We start from the raw sequence: 15,551 nt of genomic DNA, 5'->3' as shown, positions 1-15,551 counted from the left end.
GTGAAACATCTATTTTCTTCATTCTTTTTTCCTTCTTGCCTGGGCCTTGGGAGGATTCAGGTGAGGAGGTAAAATAGAAGTGTCCTCACAATTAACTTCTACCTTATGCTCTGTTTTCTTTCCTCTGATGAGACCCAGCTATTTTGGACAAGACAGTGTCCCAGGCCTGCCAAGGATGTGTTGAAACAGTGGTCAAGCACTGGAACGGGCTGCCCAGGGCAGTGGTGGTTCAAAAAGATGTGTTTACATATGGCACTTGTGGCCATGGTTTACATGGTTTTGTGGTGAACACGGTGGTGCTGGATTAATGGTTGGATTTGATGATCTTGGAGGCTCTTTCTAACTGTAAAGATTCTATGGATCTTTATAGGAATCCGGATACAGTAAATTTGTTTTGTCAGCAAAAAACCACTCAAAAGTCTTGTTAAGCAGTGCTAGGTCTCATTTAAAGAGGAAACAGCCAAACCAGCGAAAACAAATCTGATGAATGCCCAGCTCCCAGGACCAGCAGACTCTTGGCCAAGTCATTTCTGAGGGGTGGCCGGCAAAGCAGTGGAAAGTGCTGGGAATGATGGAGGCAGCCCTTATAAGCAAAGTAATTTTATGGAGTTAAGACACAGAGGATCTAATTTTCTTCTAGAAGACTCATTACCATGATTTTGTTACACATTATTTATGGGCTGTTATGATAGTCCTGGCAGGTCATAATTGGCTGAAGCCGGAAAATTAGTCACATTTTTCACATTTGGAAGAATGATCTGTACAGCTACACTAATGACTTCATTCCTGGAGATGCCACATGCCGGGCAGGGACTGCCTGTCTTGGGGTGTGGCTGGATTAACCCTTCCTGGCTCTGAGCACCCTGCAAAGGCACCTAATTTTGCTCATGAGACACCAAAACGACTTGACTTGAGAGCAGCTCTTTGGCATGTAAGTGCCTTACTGCTTTTGTGTTTGCCTCCTCTTTCCTTCCCTTTCCTCAAATCTGGGTTAGTTTTGCATATCACTATTTTTCTACAGGGAAAATACCTTTTTTTTTTTTTTTCCAACTAATTTTTCTGTGCAGGGGCATTGCACTCTCCCCATCAAAGCCACTGCAGCATCACAGCAGTCAGGCAAGCCCAGCTCTTCCAGTGACGGTTTTAACCCCTGGTAAGAGATGGGCAACAGATTAAAGTGAGGAAGGGCCTCATTGGCAGCGCTCCCAACTGCCTTGCTGTGTACACAGCACAACCCAAACAGTCTATCACAGATGATGAATCAGAAGGGAGCACTATAATTGCTTTATCTGCCTTTTGGGACACCACAAGCTGCTTACTCTTGAGTTAGAGTCTGGTGAATGTTGCTGTATCTTCCAGAAAAGTGGACAGCTTTGATTTGGGGATTTCTGGTGATCAGGAATCCACTGCCCTGTTGGCTATCTACTCCCAAACCCCTTAATTGCCATTGTTAAAGAGTGGACCTGAATTCCTGAATAAATTTGTACTATATGGCATTGTAGCATTTGAGTCATGTTGCAGTTTTGTCTGACAGGCTAAAGAAAAAAGCATGTGGCCACAGGAGAAAATTATAGAGCATGATGCAGCAAATAATACCTTGGACTGAAGGATGCCAGGAGGAAGTTAAGGGATGACTTCATTTGGTTTGCAGTAGGTGTCAGGACCAGCACAATATAGTGGGGTGAACTGGTGTGTGAAATTCAAATCTGGGAGAAACTCTCAGTTGCTTTTTGATACTCCCTGTTTATATGGTCAGGGATGGCATAAACCCTTTGGTCAGAGCATCCTGCTGACAGCAGGACCAGCCCATAGGGCCCAAGCCACAGACTGCTCTGAAACAGTTCAAGGGTGGGGCAGATCACAACAGCCTAAAACCCCACTATGAGCACTGTCTAAAACCATCTATGGCTCTGGGAGGAAAGGCTCAGCTACAGGCTGTGTCCAGACTGTTTCTCCAGGAGCAATGGCCCTCCTGCAGTGCTGTCCCCACCTCCTGTGAGCTGCTGCTCTCTGTAATCCATCCTCTGTCATTCCAGCATGGAAAAGGGTTGGCCGGTGCTAAACTGAAGGCAACCTCTTAATCAAACTAAGAGGTGGGAGTTAAAGTGTTTGCAAAATACCATACAAATGGGAGGGTTTGATCGCGTTAAATGAAGGATCTGATTCATTAAATTAAGTGGAAAGCAATGTACATGGATAATTTCAAGGGTTGAGGCTGAAAGCGGTTTTTAAATAGGAAGTGATCAGCTGCTATACACAACACAGAGCAGCTCTCAAACATTTTTAATGACAGTATTTGTACACACTTTAGTTTAATTAACACATGGCACAAGAGGGGTTTGGTAACTAGGATGTAGTCTCACACCAGTCGTCTCAATTATAACACATGAAATTTCAAGCATCGATACACCCAGAAGGACGGTGCCCGTCCCTGCCCGGCAGGGTCTGGCAGCTTGAATTTCCATCACACCTTGTTTTTCTTGGAATGCGACAGTAATTCCTTCTCTCCAGATGGAGAAGTCCCCTTAGAATGGATGATCAGCTCCTCATTTGGATTTATTTCTTGTTTTCTGCAATCAAAATTAAGGGGGTTGTGTATTGTCACTGCCCAGCGATCCATGTTACGTTTCTGACAGCTATGTTTATTAGTAAATATGTAGTAATTGCTTCTAGAATTAACTAGAGCTGCTCTTCTGTGTCTGAATGTGTAGAGACATTTCCTGTGATGTGTGATCCCTCTGTTAGCACAGCACTCACTGGATGCTGGGGGACTGTGGCAGGCACAGCTGGGTTTTACTTCCCTGCAGGCGCAGTGTTGGTCCGGGGAACCAACTTCAGAATAATCGGCTTCTCTGGTATTAAGAGCCCCTTTGAACTCAGCTTCATCGGGATCTGCAACAATAAGAGGAGAAACACACTTGGAGATAGACAAGTTAAATAAGTAGAGATTAAAGGAAAGAAACTTGGCCACGGTTTAGGCACAAACTGGGTCCGTAGTGCCTGGAAGTGCAAAGTGTCTGGTTTTGGCACCCGTGGTGAGAAACTCAGCACCCACCTCTTCACATGAGAGCATCAAACCATGATGGGCTCCTCACCTGAGTTTCTTTGCAGGTCTGGAAGGTGAAATGTTGCAACAGGGAGGTGATGGCAACTTTGAGAGTCAGGAGAGCAAACCGCATCCCGATGCAGTTCCTGGGACCAGCCCCGAAGGGCAGGTACGTATAGGGGTCTATGGACTCCTTGTTTTCCTTACTGAACCTGGACAATTACATGGTTGGGGAAAAGAAATGAAGGCAGCAAAAAACCAAAACGTACATATGTTATTTATCCAGACATCTCCTGCTGGTGCCTTGTAGAGATTTCTTTGGGTTTTTTTCCTAAAGTGTCTCAGGGTACCCCAGCAACTGAGTGCTGTGTCAGAGCCCTTGTCCAGGGCAGGGTGGGATCCCACTTGAGGGTTTGGTTTTAAATCTGTCCATCTAGATTGTTAGAAGTTGGAAGCAAGCTGAAAACCTAGGCAACATGCTGTCCCAAAATGATATTTCCATCTGTTGTATTTAGTGAGAGAGAATCCACAAGTTGTTTTGTTTAGGAGTAGCCTATGGCTTCAGTATTGCTAGGAAAGGTTATCACTTCCTTGAAAACAAGGAGGGAAGACAATTCTGGGAAGATCAACTCTGACAAATTTAGTAGAAGCCTGTGTGAAGGGAACAGGTTCAGCAATGAGGATTATACAGAGGATGGCCAGCAGTTACAAAAACTTACCATCTACCCCCTCTCAGCAAGCCTAAAAACTGCGTACGAGATCCTGTGATCAATGTTATTCTCTCAATAAGATTGTTGTTTGAAACCCTGCTTCAAGTGCAAAGCTCATTTTCTTCTTAAAATGACATTCCCATGAGCCTGCAATTTCTCACCCATATTGTTTGTAAAAAGATAGGAAGAACACCATTAGGAAGCCAATCAGAGATTAATACTTAATTACTAAGTGAGGAAAAAACAGCAAGATATTTCTTCCCTGTTATTATGCTTTTTGTACCTTTCTGGTCTGAACTCTTCTGGGTTTGGCCAGTACTCGGGGTTGCGGTGCAGGACATAGGGTGGGATGGTCACAACAGTTCCTTTGGGAATGATCACTCCATTTATTTCTACGTCTTTCTTGCAGGTTCTCTCAAGACGCCCTCCAAGGGGATACATCCGAAGGGTTTCACTCACTGTCATGTCAAGATATTCCAGCTTCATTATTGCATCGTATGTGAGAGGAGCCTGTAGGATGACAGGACCAGGTATGTTGGCATGAGAATCGGATTGTCCTAAAATGACCATAGAGACCAGAGTGTCCCCAGCCCCCACTGCCCCAACTGTTGACAAAACAAGATAGAAGAAAAAAAGGCAAGGTGGAAGTTGAGTAATTGGTTTAATTTTTTGCCTCCCTGAGTTATGGAAATGCCTGTAAATCCACATCCACTTGTTCATGGGTGTGGGAGATGGCAAATGTGTTTGTGCAGTGGGGTGGCAGGAAGGTTTCAGCTGCCAAAAGAAAATCGCTACAGGGCTGAGTTGTCTCAGTGTGTGTCTCTTGGAGCTCTTGGGAAAGCCATAGGGAGGGTGTTTAAGAAAGATCTCTCATTGTCCTGACTGAACCAGGAAGGCAGCAGGGGCAGAGGGTGCTCACCATCACTCAGCATCCCCTCACCTTGTTGGGCAAAACTTTGTCGATCTCCTCCAGCACCTTTTGCTGCACGTCAGGGTGCATGGCCAGTTCATAGGCCAGGTAACAAAGGGTGTTGCTGGTGGGCTCGTACCCAGCAAATATGAAGATGAATGCCTGTGACAGGACCTCCACATCAGTCAGGGCTGTGAGGAGAGAGGACACAGGACATGAGCAAAACTGGCGCTGGGTGATGGTCTCAGCAAAGACCAGGTAGCAACAGGTGGGGTTGAGGCAGATTTGTTGCAGTTGTTTTCTGCTAATGCATTTGTAGTACTCTGTCTGACTGGAAAAAGTCGGTTGATAGAGGAACCAGATGATTTCCTGAGTATCAATGACTGATGCTGAAGGATCTTAGCCCTGGCGCTGGCAGCAAGGGACAGACACTTCTGGTCAGTGGAGATGGTGGTGACCCAAACAGCTCCCCATATTCTCCTCACTCCCAGAGCCCCTGTTCCCATGATGAGTGTTTGGGTGTTGTTACCTTTATATGAGTGATTTGTTTCCTTGTTCTCGTGGCTGGGTGAGTTCTGGGATTCGATCATCAGCTGCAGAAAATCTACCCTGCCCTGAGAGGGAAAGCAGGAGAGTTTTTTTGGTGACAGGTTCCTTGGAAGGTTCAGATACGCAAATTTCATAGCCTGAGCACAATTTTTGAGCTGCAAGCGTCCCCAAAATGCATATGACTTTCTTATTGAAAAACATAACACTTCTTTTTTAGTTTGGACACCTGTCTGTCCTTTTTGTTAAGCCATTGGCTGGGAGAGCAGTGTCTTGAATGAATTTTGGGAAAGGGACCCAAACTCTAAAATGGAAAATTTTGCCAGGAAGCAGATGCAGTTTTTTAAAAGCTGGAGGAGAAGTTGCAACCCTAAAGGTGGTTTTGCTGCTTATGTGATGATTCTTCTGTGCTCCCTCATCCTCTGCCTAATCTTCTTGAGGGAGTCTCTTACTCTGATTCATTACAAGTTCTGCAGACCAAAGCTTAGTCCAGTTCTGCTGAGCCTTTATCTGGATTTAGATTCAGGTCACAGATGTACAAAGTCCACCTGACTCTCTGCCAGGACTAGTCAGGTGGGGCTTTTCTGACAGTATTAAAATCAAGTGTTTACACTTGAGTAGATTCAGGGTTTTGTTAAGTCATTGTACTTTGGCTTCACCTTTGATATCATCACTGTAATTATATTTCACTCCAGTGTACTTTGTCACAATTGCTATCAAATTCACACTTCCTTACCTTGTGAGCCTCCTTTTCACGGTCCTCCTTAATTTTGCCAATGGATCTCATGAAAAAATCTACAGCATCAGCGGGGAAGAAGCTTAAATTCATCTTGGCCAAGAGAGGAGTAACAAATGGGAATACAACTGAAAAACAAATGAGGAATTCAATTGCACACTCTAAAACTCCACCTCACATCAGATAGCTGTGGATGTCACTGAGGAAGTAATGATGCTTCTGAGAAATTCCTTCCTTTTTTTATTTTCTTTACCTGAGAAATGCCTGGACTGTGCCCTTTTTTTTCCTCTTTCTCATTCCCTTGGGATAGTTTTAGATGCTACCCTCTCCCAGGCTTGTCAAATGGGCACAACCAAGCTGGGTATAATCATTCCTTTAAGAGATGACCAAAGCATATTCCACCTCCTATTTCTAAGGCACTGTTTTCTAAGGACAGGTTACTTCTGTACATTGTACAGCACTACAGCAGGAATGTGGCTCAGAAGAGAAATATTGAAAATTCTGAATTCCTTTTTCAGGCTGAGCTGTTCACTGCCCTGCTGTGCTCACACAAACATTTTCAAGTCTCCCTCAGAGCATTTCCTTCATCACAGAGTCTTGATCTTGAGCTTTTGTACATATTCCTAAAATCTACAGCACCAGAGTCTCCTCTGTGCGCAGATCACAACTTTCCCTGGGTCTTGGCAAGATATCTAACCTTGATTTTAAGGTCCATTGCTGCTAATCTATTGCATTGGAGGAAATTGCGTCTAATTACAGTCTCCACTCAGCACTCTCTTCCAGAAAGTGCATTTCAGACAGCACCACTCTCCTCAAGCCTCACTTGCTTTTCAACACTTATTTGGATATTGCTGGGATGTTCCTATGTTTCTTGCACTGTGGATGCCAAAGGTGGAGGAAGCTTTCACCCATCTCCTTCCCAGAGTTTTAGCATGAAGCTAATAATCAGGAAAGGATGAGACAAGGGCCAGGTGGACTTGCATCCTAGCAAGAGAAGTTATCCAAGCATAATTTGGAATCACTTACATGACAAGATGAAGAGAGGGTCAAAAAAGTCAAACTTGACCAGTTTCTTCATCTCTCTGACAAAGGGGTCTTTGGGGTTGTTCATGGAGTCAATGTTCACACCAAAGGAAGTGCTGGTGACGACATCCATGCTGTAACTTCCAAAGATGCTGAGGAAAGGTGGAAAAGATGGACTGTGGTTAAAAATTTGGACTAAGTGAATGTATTTTTTCCTAATGCCTATGTGACATTCAAACATAAATTCTCATAGGACCTCCTGCCCTGGTTTTGAAAGGAAAATTGGATGGTAAGAAAAGAAAAATGGAAAAGAAAATTCAGTGGTAACTGAAAAACGCAGTGAAAGGGATAGATTTTGAGAGAGCTTTGGTTTCAAGCCTGCACAGGTTTTGAAGTCAGACAGCTTTCCCAAGGATTTTAAAACAGCATGGAGCTGTGGGAATAGGTTAGTGGAAGGACAGCATGTGGCTCTCGAGCATGTTAGCTTCTTGGGGAGGGGTGGCAACACACCTTGCTTCAAATATGCCCTGAAAAGGGTCTTGTTTAACCCAGCACAGCCCTATAATGTTACAAACTGTCCAACCCCTCTCTTTTATGGGTTTTTTTTAGGGGAGAGCTTTGCTGGTGTGTGGCTACTGGTGTGCAGCTGCCCCTTCTGCATTTGTGCTTTGAAATTGGGGATGAAATACAGAGGTTTTGTTCCAGAGCCCATACAGAGGGTGCACATGAGGATAACAGACTTGGGGCCACTGTGCAGCCTCACTCCACCCAGCATTGGGCACATGATGGACAGTGCTGTGTGTTGGGCAGAGGGGTCAGCAACCCCAGTGTTCTGTGGTATAAGAAGGTGGTGCACAGATATCCTGAGTATATGCAGGAAAAACTGGGTTTTCCTGGCAGGTTTGGAGTGTTTTGGATCTGTGGATTCACAAAGCTGTGCTGGAGCATTTTTCTCCCCATCTAATTCCCTTTGGAAGAATTCTCTCAGGACCTCCACCTCTAGGAAGGTTTACTAAGATCCTAGCTTAAATTTTGCCTTTCAAATTTCCAGCTGGGCTTCCAGCAGGCCCCATCCCTCATTTCAGAGCTGTGGCTGACCCAGGGAGGGATCTGCGTTGCTGGTAATGAATGAAACACAGCACTTGCTAAGAAGGTTTGCTCTGCCTGCTGCTCCTGGCAGCTACTTACTCCTTCACAGACAGTGAGTTGTCCTTTTCCAATTGCTTCTCAACGTTTTTCACCAAAACTTCCCCATAGTGCTTTATTATAGGGAACATCTGTAACAAAAACCAGCTTTGGTCACTTCAGTATAGTACATTTTACTCCTTTTAGACAGGCTCATGAAGACTACAGAGAGTTTCATGAATATTTACAAATAAGCTCTCTCTGCTAAGGTTTTATTTTAAGACTTTTCTGTTTTAAATTAGGCATAAATTAAACAGTTGCCAGGCTCTGACTAAAGAAATCAGACCCCTGTGACAATCTCAGCCTGCAAACGCTGCCTACTGACTTTCTGATTTAGTCTGTACCTGCTCCTCTGTGTTTTACCTCCTTTAGTTTCCCACTGGTGAATGTTGGAGAGAGCACAGTACGAAGCCTTTTCCACTGTTCATCTTCAGCTAATGAGATAGCATTGATCAGCACCCCTGCTAGATCCACACGCTAGACAGGGAAAAAGACAAGGTGTTAATCTCGGAAAAGGGAGCAGCTTCCTTGCAAGGATGGGAATGTGGCATGTAAGTCCCTGCCCAGGCTATTTCATACTGCTGGCAGCAGGCTATGGCCTGACAAACAGCCTCTCTCAAGGCATATATGCTCAAATATTCCTCTTTCCTCCAGTAAATCAGCTGTGAGATGCCATTTCCAGCCCAAGAAAAAGTAACCCCACAAGCTCAACACCTGCACGTGTGTCTGTACCCACACCTGTGTCACAACCCTGGATCCCACTGCTTCCTAGCTGGTGGCATGTGTGCTAGCTGGGCCTTACAGATTCCTGCATGCTCACACAGACTCAGATTCGTCCATATATATATATATGTGTGTGTGTGTGTTAGTGAGAACAGAATTTGTCTGATTCTCAGCTTCCTCTGCCAGCCCGGGTGTGCAGTCCCAGGCTGTAAGGCAGGGGAACAGTGACATACAGTGGCCATGTATAGCAAGCCCTATAGTGCAGCCACTCATCCCAAAAGGATGCTTCTTGGCATCCTGCCCCCTCCTGCACGTTGTTTTCTGGACTCTGTGGTACCTCACGATGCTCTGCTCTTACCCTCCGGTTAGTAAAGGTGGAGTAACAGTCTTTCACCAGCACAGATTTAATGATCTGGGGGTCTGTGACAGCCAGCACAGGTTGCCTGCCATCGTAAATCCTGGTGGGGGGAGAAGAGGAGGCAGATAAATAACCCCAGATAGCTGAGGTGCAAGGTTTGGCTGATGGTTGTAAAACAACTTGTTAAACAAATGCTCCTCCATCACCAGCTTTGCTGTTTAAGTACATAAATGTAGGAAGTAGAGATGGAAAAGAACTCCCAGACCTTCTCCCATCTGGTTTTGTAAACGATAAAGGGGGCTAAACACCTTCCAAATTCACTGGGAAATGAGCAGGGCTCAGGAGCTCAAAGGACCAGATACTAAATGAAGCAAGTGTCTTCACTTTCTCCCCTGACTCTCTGTGTTTTTCCAGGCACTTAAACACATTACAGTATTAGAAGGAAACTTGTTCGACCCCTTTCAGGCTCTTGAGTTGGGTGTCTGGAGACTTGGGCTGACAGCACTGAAACATCCTTGGAGAGGAAACTCAATCCTTGTTTTTGTCTTTTAAGCTGCCAGTTCAGAATGCTTTCCTGAAACAGATGTAGATTAAGTAGATTTATGCGCTTTCCCTGCTTATGTAAAGATATATTTTTCCAAACTCCATTTTTTTAAAGCTGCTATAGGGACAAATAGATGCATCATAGAGGATATACAGGTTTGTAGCCCAAGTTATAACAGCAGCGATAAAAGCTGTTAGAGATGTCTAGAGCAGAACAACCATAACTGCAGTAGGTCCTGCTGCAGCAGGTGAGGATCAGCAACACAAGGAAGTCTTTGGATCAGCTTCTTCACTCAGTCTTGGGAGTAACTCACATTCCTCTGCTGTTGGTAAACCAGAGGAACCCAACCTCCCAGTTCCAGATTCCTGCTTAAGTAAATAGTTCTGCTGCTGATTTTGTTAGGAGCAGGGAAGGGCCTTTTGTTACCAGACTTAAACTAAAATTCCTGGTATCGGTCAAAGCAGTTTCTGTGTGGTGTGACAGTGACAAAGCCCTGCATTGTCAGCCTTCAATGACAGCCACCACCAGCACTGTCATTGCTGTGCTCACCCTGCTGGGACTGTCAGGGCTGCAGGTAGAGAAAAAAGAGCTCTTCTAATGAATTTGTTCTCCCCTTCATACTTTAAGTAGAGATCAGTGGTTCATACTCACCCCCAGACTTTCCCGTATTTCTTGAAACAGTCACTGTCAAACTCCAAGAAACCCTGTGGAAAGCAATTTAAAAATTATCATAGAACCATAGAATATCCTGAGTTGGAAGGGACCCACAAGAATCATCAAAGCCCAACTCCTGGCACTGCACAGGGCAGCCTCAAAAATCCCACCATGTGCCTGAGAGAATTGTCCAAACATTTGAACTCTGGCCGAGTTGGTGCTGAATTATCTCAGAGCAGATGCAGCGGAGAGGATGATATTGGAGATGGTGGGTTGGGAGGAATAGCTTTAAACTGGTGTTCAGAGGTACCTTCTGAGTTCTCCTCCCAAAAACATCATGGACAGCATAAATGTGCCCCGTGCTTGTGAATGAGCAGTTTGCCAGGGCACTGGCAAAGCGTGGCTGTAAATCAGCCACCCTGGAGGGCTCCCCTGGGGCTGCCCCTTGGTCTGTGCTGCTGAGCCTTATCCCACACTGGCCTGTGCACAACCCACGTGCTGCAGTGGAGCTTGGCATTTGGAGATAACTTATCATCCCCGTGTATCTGTTCAGCTACAGCTGTACAGAGCAAAGGCAGATATTTCTGGAGCCAGGAAGGCTTCAGTCACTCACTTTGCGATATTCCAGGCAGGTCCCAAAGAAAGGCAGAGGTCGTGGCCCGGGAATACCCAACTTCTTGAACACACCAAAAGGCCAGGTCCCATATCTGTGGGACAGAAAAGACAGGAGTGTTACATCACTGGAATTGGGGCTGTGAGCTTTCCTAAACCTGGAGACTGCAGCAACACCCCTTTGGAGAGGAAGTAGAGCAGGTTGATGCAGGAGTCAGAAAAAAAATTGGCCCAAATGAAAATTGCCCTGTAAAAACTACTTAATAAACATGGTAAGGCTCATGGCTGCCACATAGAGCTTCAGAGGGTCCCTTTGATGTAAAAGCAACTGTCTCCATAGGTGCTCCAGAGGAAATGGCACCTTGAAGCCCTTAGCAAAAGCCCAAAGAGGAGTTCATTGCCAACCAAAGGAGAGGCAGAAAAGGGAGCTGGGAGAAGGAACACCAACCAGGCTTACATGTTTTTACTGAAGAGAAATCAAAGCAGTGCCAGAAGTGATGTCCCAAACAGGGCTTTTGTCAAACTGTACTTTAATTTTATTTATTGTTCTCCCTCCCTTAGTCTGGCTGTAGCTCAGCAGAAGTCTTGTCTTGATGGTTTTCTCTTTAGATTTTATTGACAGCTTTGCAGATTTTTTTTCCTCTGAAGCACCCTTTTTGGCAGCTCTAAAGTTATTACTTCTACCTCAGGGCTTTCTGTTTCTCAAAAAGTGCCTGGGCTGCAGCCCTTTGAAGCTCGTGTTCGGCTGTGTTAAAAGAGCACCTCAAATATTTGGTTTTAGTTAGTAGCTGCAGCTTCCCAAGTGAGCAGGTCACAGCAGAAGGGATGTAAAACGGCAAAGGTTTGGTAGGGGATGTTCTCAGAGATCCTCTTTGGGCCACAAGGCAGCAACTGCTCAGACAGGATCTTGGGGATGCTTATCTAGAAAACCAAAGTCCAGGCTGAGATTTAGTGAAGGGTTTCTCCTTGCAATTAGTAATACTTCTCTAAATTTGGGGGACCCCAAGTAGGATCCCAGACCCAGCACAGGTTCTGCCAGAGCACAAAAGCAGATCCCATCTTATGGCCCAAACAGGGCAGGTGAAAAACAGGGAACTGGGTGTTTTCAGGTGCAGAAAGATTTCACAGAGCTCAGTTTGTCAATGTTTAATCTTTTCTGTCAAAGGTTAATTCAGTAGTAGGTATCAAATGTTTGTGAATTCTTGTCTTTAATGTTTATAGCTAGCCAGGGCTGTGGGAGGACCAGGAAATGTCAGGCTGGGCTGGTTACAAAACCCAGAAATACTAGAGGAGCATAAATTAGGCTTAATCCACTTGAAACACAGCCAGGAAAATATAGTCTAAAATATAGGGGAAAAAGTCTAACATTCTTACAACTAAAATGTGTCAGGGTTTTCTGCAGGCTGAGAAGAACCATTCAGTGTGAAGCCAGGGAATAATCATTACTTCTTCCTACCATGTATGTGAACTAGAAATGCCTGAGATTCTCTCATGTGTGAACTGGAACAGTGTTGCCTCAGATGGATAAGAAGCATCTAAACAACCTCCCTGTGCCAAGGCAGTGAAATTTCTAATTTAGCTCAGATATCAGAGCATAAAGATCTGGGTTTAGTCCCTTTTGCCACAACAGAATTACAAGGGTCTGCTGGAGGTGGAAGTCTGCTAACCAGCAATCTTAGATGACCAAAAAGTTACTGAAATTGGAGGGGTTGGGTCAATAACAAGGATGGTTTTTTTGGCTTGCTTGGTTTGGTATTGGGGTTTTTTTTAAGAGTCTGCCCCAAACAGGCTTTTGAGTGATCCAAATCCCAGGAAATGGATTGAAAAATATGGCTAAAACTTATAGAGCTGCTGTGGCTGGAGCATTGCCAGGGCAGACAAATGGGCTGTGCTCGTGTGCACCACATTAATCGTTAAGGTTTATGGTTAGCAACACGCTGTCTCTGCCTCAGGGCTTGTCAATACTACCCAGTTTGTCAGCTCAGCCTTGTTGGCAGGGGCTGCCAGCAGGGATGCTGTGTCCCAGCACAGGGGGTTCAGCCAGCAGTGCTGAATGGCATCAGCAAAGCCAGGGAAAGAATTTTTTCACTAGCACAGCTCCCATAGGGTACATTTCTGCCTGTGGGAGTTTGTCTCAAAAGGCAGGAGAAGGTGTCTGACCTTGCTCTGGGCTTCACTTCTTCCCCTAGCAAGGGCGGGCTGTGAGGATGAACATGGGATGCTGTCCCTGCAAGAGTGTGGCAAATCAAATTCCTGGAAAGGTTCCCTCCAGATCCAAGTGCTCGTCACTGGAGCATCCTACCTGGGCACTGTAGGAGTCAGGAGAAGTAAGAACTTGCTCTGTGAATATTCTTTTCCTGGTGTCTTTCTGCTGCTCTCTTTGCAGCAGGGTCTTCTTCTGCTGACTCTCATCCCTAGCAGCCTCAGCCTCAGGGAGGCACAGCTGTATGTCTTTGGAAAATAACCTAAGGGATCATAATCCTGACTGAAGCCAGCACCCTGCTGGTAACCAATACCTGGAATCATCACTATTCAATTATTCCTTTGATGTTTAGCAGCAAGATCATAGCTGCATGAGAATACTCCAAACCTTGGAGCAAGATCACTCATCTGTACAGTCTTTAGACTCTTCCTGCTACTTCCCAGAGCCTGGTTAGGTGCTGGCAAACTGGAAATCACACCTACTGTTTGCTCTTCAGCAGATTAGCTGCATGGAAGTGAACAACATAGCAAGAAGAGGAAAAAGGCAGGAGCAAAGAATCAATAAAGAATATTTTACTCACACTACCAGGAGGGCTACGAAAAGAAGCAAAAGGGCCCATGTCTCTGTAGAGAAGGCAGGGAGAAGGTTCATTTCAGTTCTTCTCTGACTGGCTTTGAGTTCTGCCTTGATGTGTTTGTCCCACGTCTGTGGGAAATTGCACACTGTTTGGCAGTGTGCAATCTTTTCTATCCTGTCATATGATTTAGGGCCCTCCTTCTATCATGAAGGAGGTGGAGTGGAAGGCAAAGGTAGCAAAGTATGCTAATCTGAAAAACATGATTCATGTGTGCGACAAGTGCCTGGCTGAACTGTCTGAGGTTCAAATTATTTAAGGCATACATTGCCAAGCGTTTCACCTGGTTTCTCTTTTGTAAGTAATAACTGACTTCCTATTGACTAATGCTCCTGGGCTCCTCCACCAAACTAAATAAAACCAAGTTACAATGAAAAGGTAAATCCCAAAGCAGGTGTCAGAGTTGGTTTACAAAAGGGAAAGAGAAGTGAAAAGGTTATTCACACACTGTATGACAAGATCTCTTCTGGCAGATGAATTAACTTCGACAGAATTTAAGATTTTTGTTTAAAATATCTTTCTGTTGTGAGGAGCAAGCACTGCCTGCTTCTGGCTGCATTGATCAGAAGCAGCTTCTAACTAAGGCAGGAATTTGCCCCCTGTAAAGGCTGTAGAAGTGTATCTTGTTTGCTGGCACATGGCCAGGAGTTTTGTGAGAGAAATACTGTCATTCCACAACTGTAAGCAGTTAAAGTACCACCTTTTCCAAAACACCAGCTCATGGATTGAAACCAGCACCCACCCTTCTGCAGCAGCTGGGAAAAAAGGCAGAAGTAGAGCTAAAACACAGATTTTGTAAAGGGTTTCCTGGTGTGGAAAGTAAGAGTGTCCTAGAGGTATGGATGTGCTAAGAGATTATGATGGTGAAGAATACTGGGCTATTTGGGTGATGTTTGTTAGTGAGGGGATCATGTCAGAGCAGGAGGCTCCATGGTTTGCACAGATGTGCACTACAGCATTTTTAGGTCCTCATTTAGATTCATTCAGAACTCAAAAACGAGCGATTGCCTCTGGACAGGCAGAGCTGCTGCCTTCAGAAGGGAGTTTACTGTCTGCACTGGGTGCAAATAACTGGGTGTTATAACACTATGTGGCCTGTCAAAAGCCTTGTGTCTCCGAGGATGTTGCTGTGATTCATGCTTAGGTGACTGATCAGTGGATCTCTGTCCACAGGGTGATATCAGACATTCCAAGAGTTGTCATCTTGCCTTACCTCAGCAGCACTTGTATCTCATTTCACCTTTGCCTGGCCTTTGCTCTGACCTTCAGAGACAGCTCAGTTGCAGGTTATTCTGTAATAAACACAGTCTCCTTTGGTTTGACATGAACAGACAAGTTCATGACACGGCTTTCCAAAGCTGTGTTGGGTTCTACCTCTTTTGATTCAGAGATGTTGCAAGAGCATGTGGTTAAATAGGTGCTTTCCCATTCAGGGACTGGTCACAGCAGTGATTGTTTCTCCAGGGTTCCTCTTTGCACATTTTGACATAGCCTTGAAATTTGAAATTTTTGGTACACCAAATGTTCCCAGCTCACTGCGTTGGGAAATAGGTTAATACAGTTCATTTAGGAAATAGGATTGCTGTAGGGCTCTCCATCCTCAGTCAAAATAAGCCTCAATCCTTGTCCTTTTGGGTCTTTTTTAAGGGTAATTATAGTCACTGGGA

General features: G+C 45.0%; 1 protein-coding gene across 1 annotated transcript; it reads right to left on the bottom strand.

Moving 5' to 3' along the window:
* Positions 1–2,270: 2,270 nt before the first annotated feature.
* On the bottom strand, positions 2,271–13,997 carry LOC108496698 (cytochrome P450 3A9-like). Its single transcript, XM_017813651.1, has 13 exons — positions 13,831–13,997; positions 11,049–11,142; positions 10,433–10,485; positions 9,238–9,337; positions 8,520–8,633; positions 8,160–8,248; positions 6,975–7,123; positions 5,949–6,076; positions 5,196–5,280; positions 4,697–4,857; positions 4,040–4,266; positions 3,096–3,258; positions 2,271–2,892 (listed from the first exon to the last, which is right to left on the bottom strand). The coding sequence occupies exons 1-13, from the start codon at positions 13,899–13,901 to the stop codon at positions 2,794–2,796; spliced, it is 1,533 nt and encodes a 510-aa protein (XP_017669140.1). The 5' UTR covers positions 13,902–13,997; the 3' UTR covers positions 2,271–2,793.
* Positions 13,998–15,551: the final 1,554 nt, after the last annotated feature.

This window comes from Lepidothrix coronata, unplaced genomic scaffold, assembly GCF_001604755.1.
Source record: "Lepidothrix coronata isolate B3197 unplaced genomic scaffold, Lepidothrix_coronata-1.0 Scaffold41, whole genome shotgun sequence".
Classification (NCBI taxonomy): Eukaryota; Metazoa; Chordata; class Aves; order Passeriformes; family Pipridae; genus Lepidothrix; species Lepidothrix coronata.
Note: the sequence above shows the minus strand (reverse complement) of the source record. Positions and strands in the feature narration are given on the sequence as shown.

Excerpts from the sequence above, each read along its gene's own strand:
- LOC108496698 (XM_017813651.1), bottom strand. The coding sequence starts at position 13,901 with ATGAACCTTCTCCCTGCCTTCTCTACAGAGACATGGGCCCTTTTGCTT. Across the intron at positions 7,124-8,159 it reads AACTCACTGTCTGTGAAGGA|CATCTTTGGAAGTTACAGCA; the intron begins GTAAGTAGCTGC and ends ACCTTTCCTCAG. Across the intron at positions 5,281-5,948 it reads GTGAAAAGGAGGCTCACAAG|GGCAGGGTAGATTTTCTGCA; the intron begins GTAAGGAAGTGT and ends TTTCCCTCTCAG.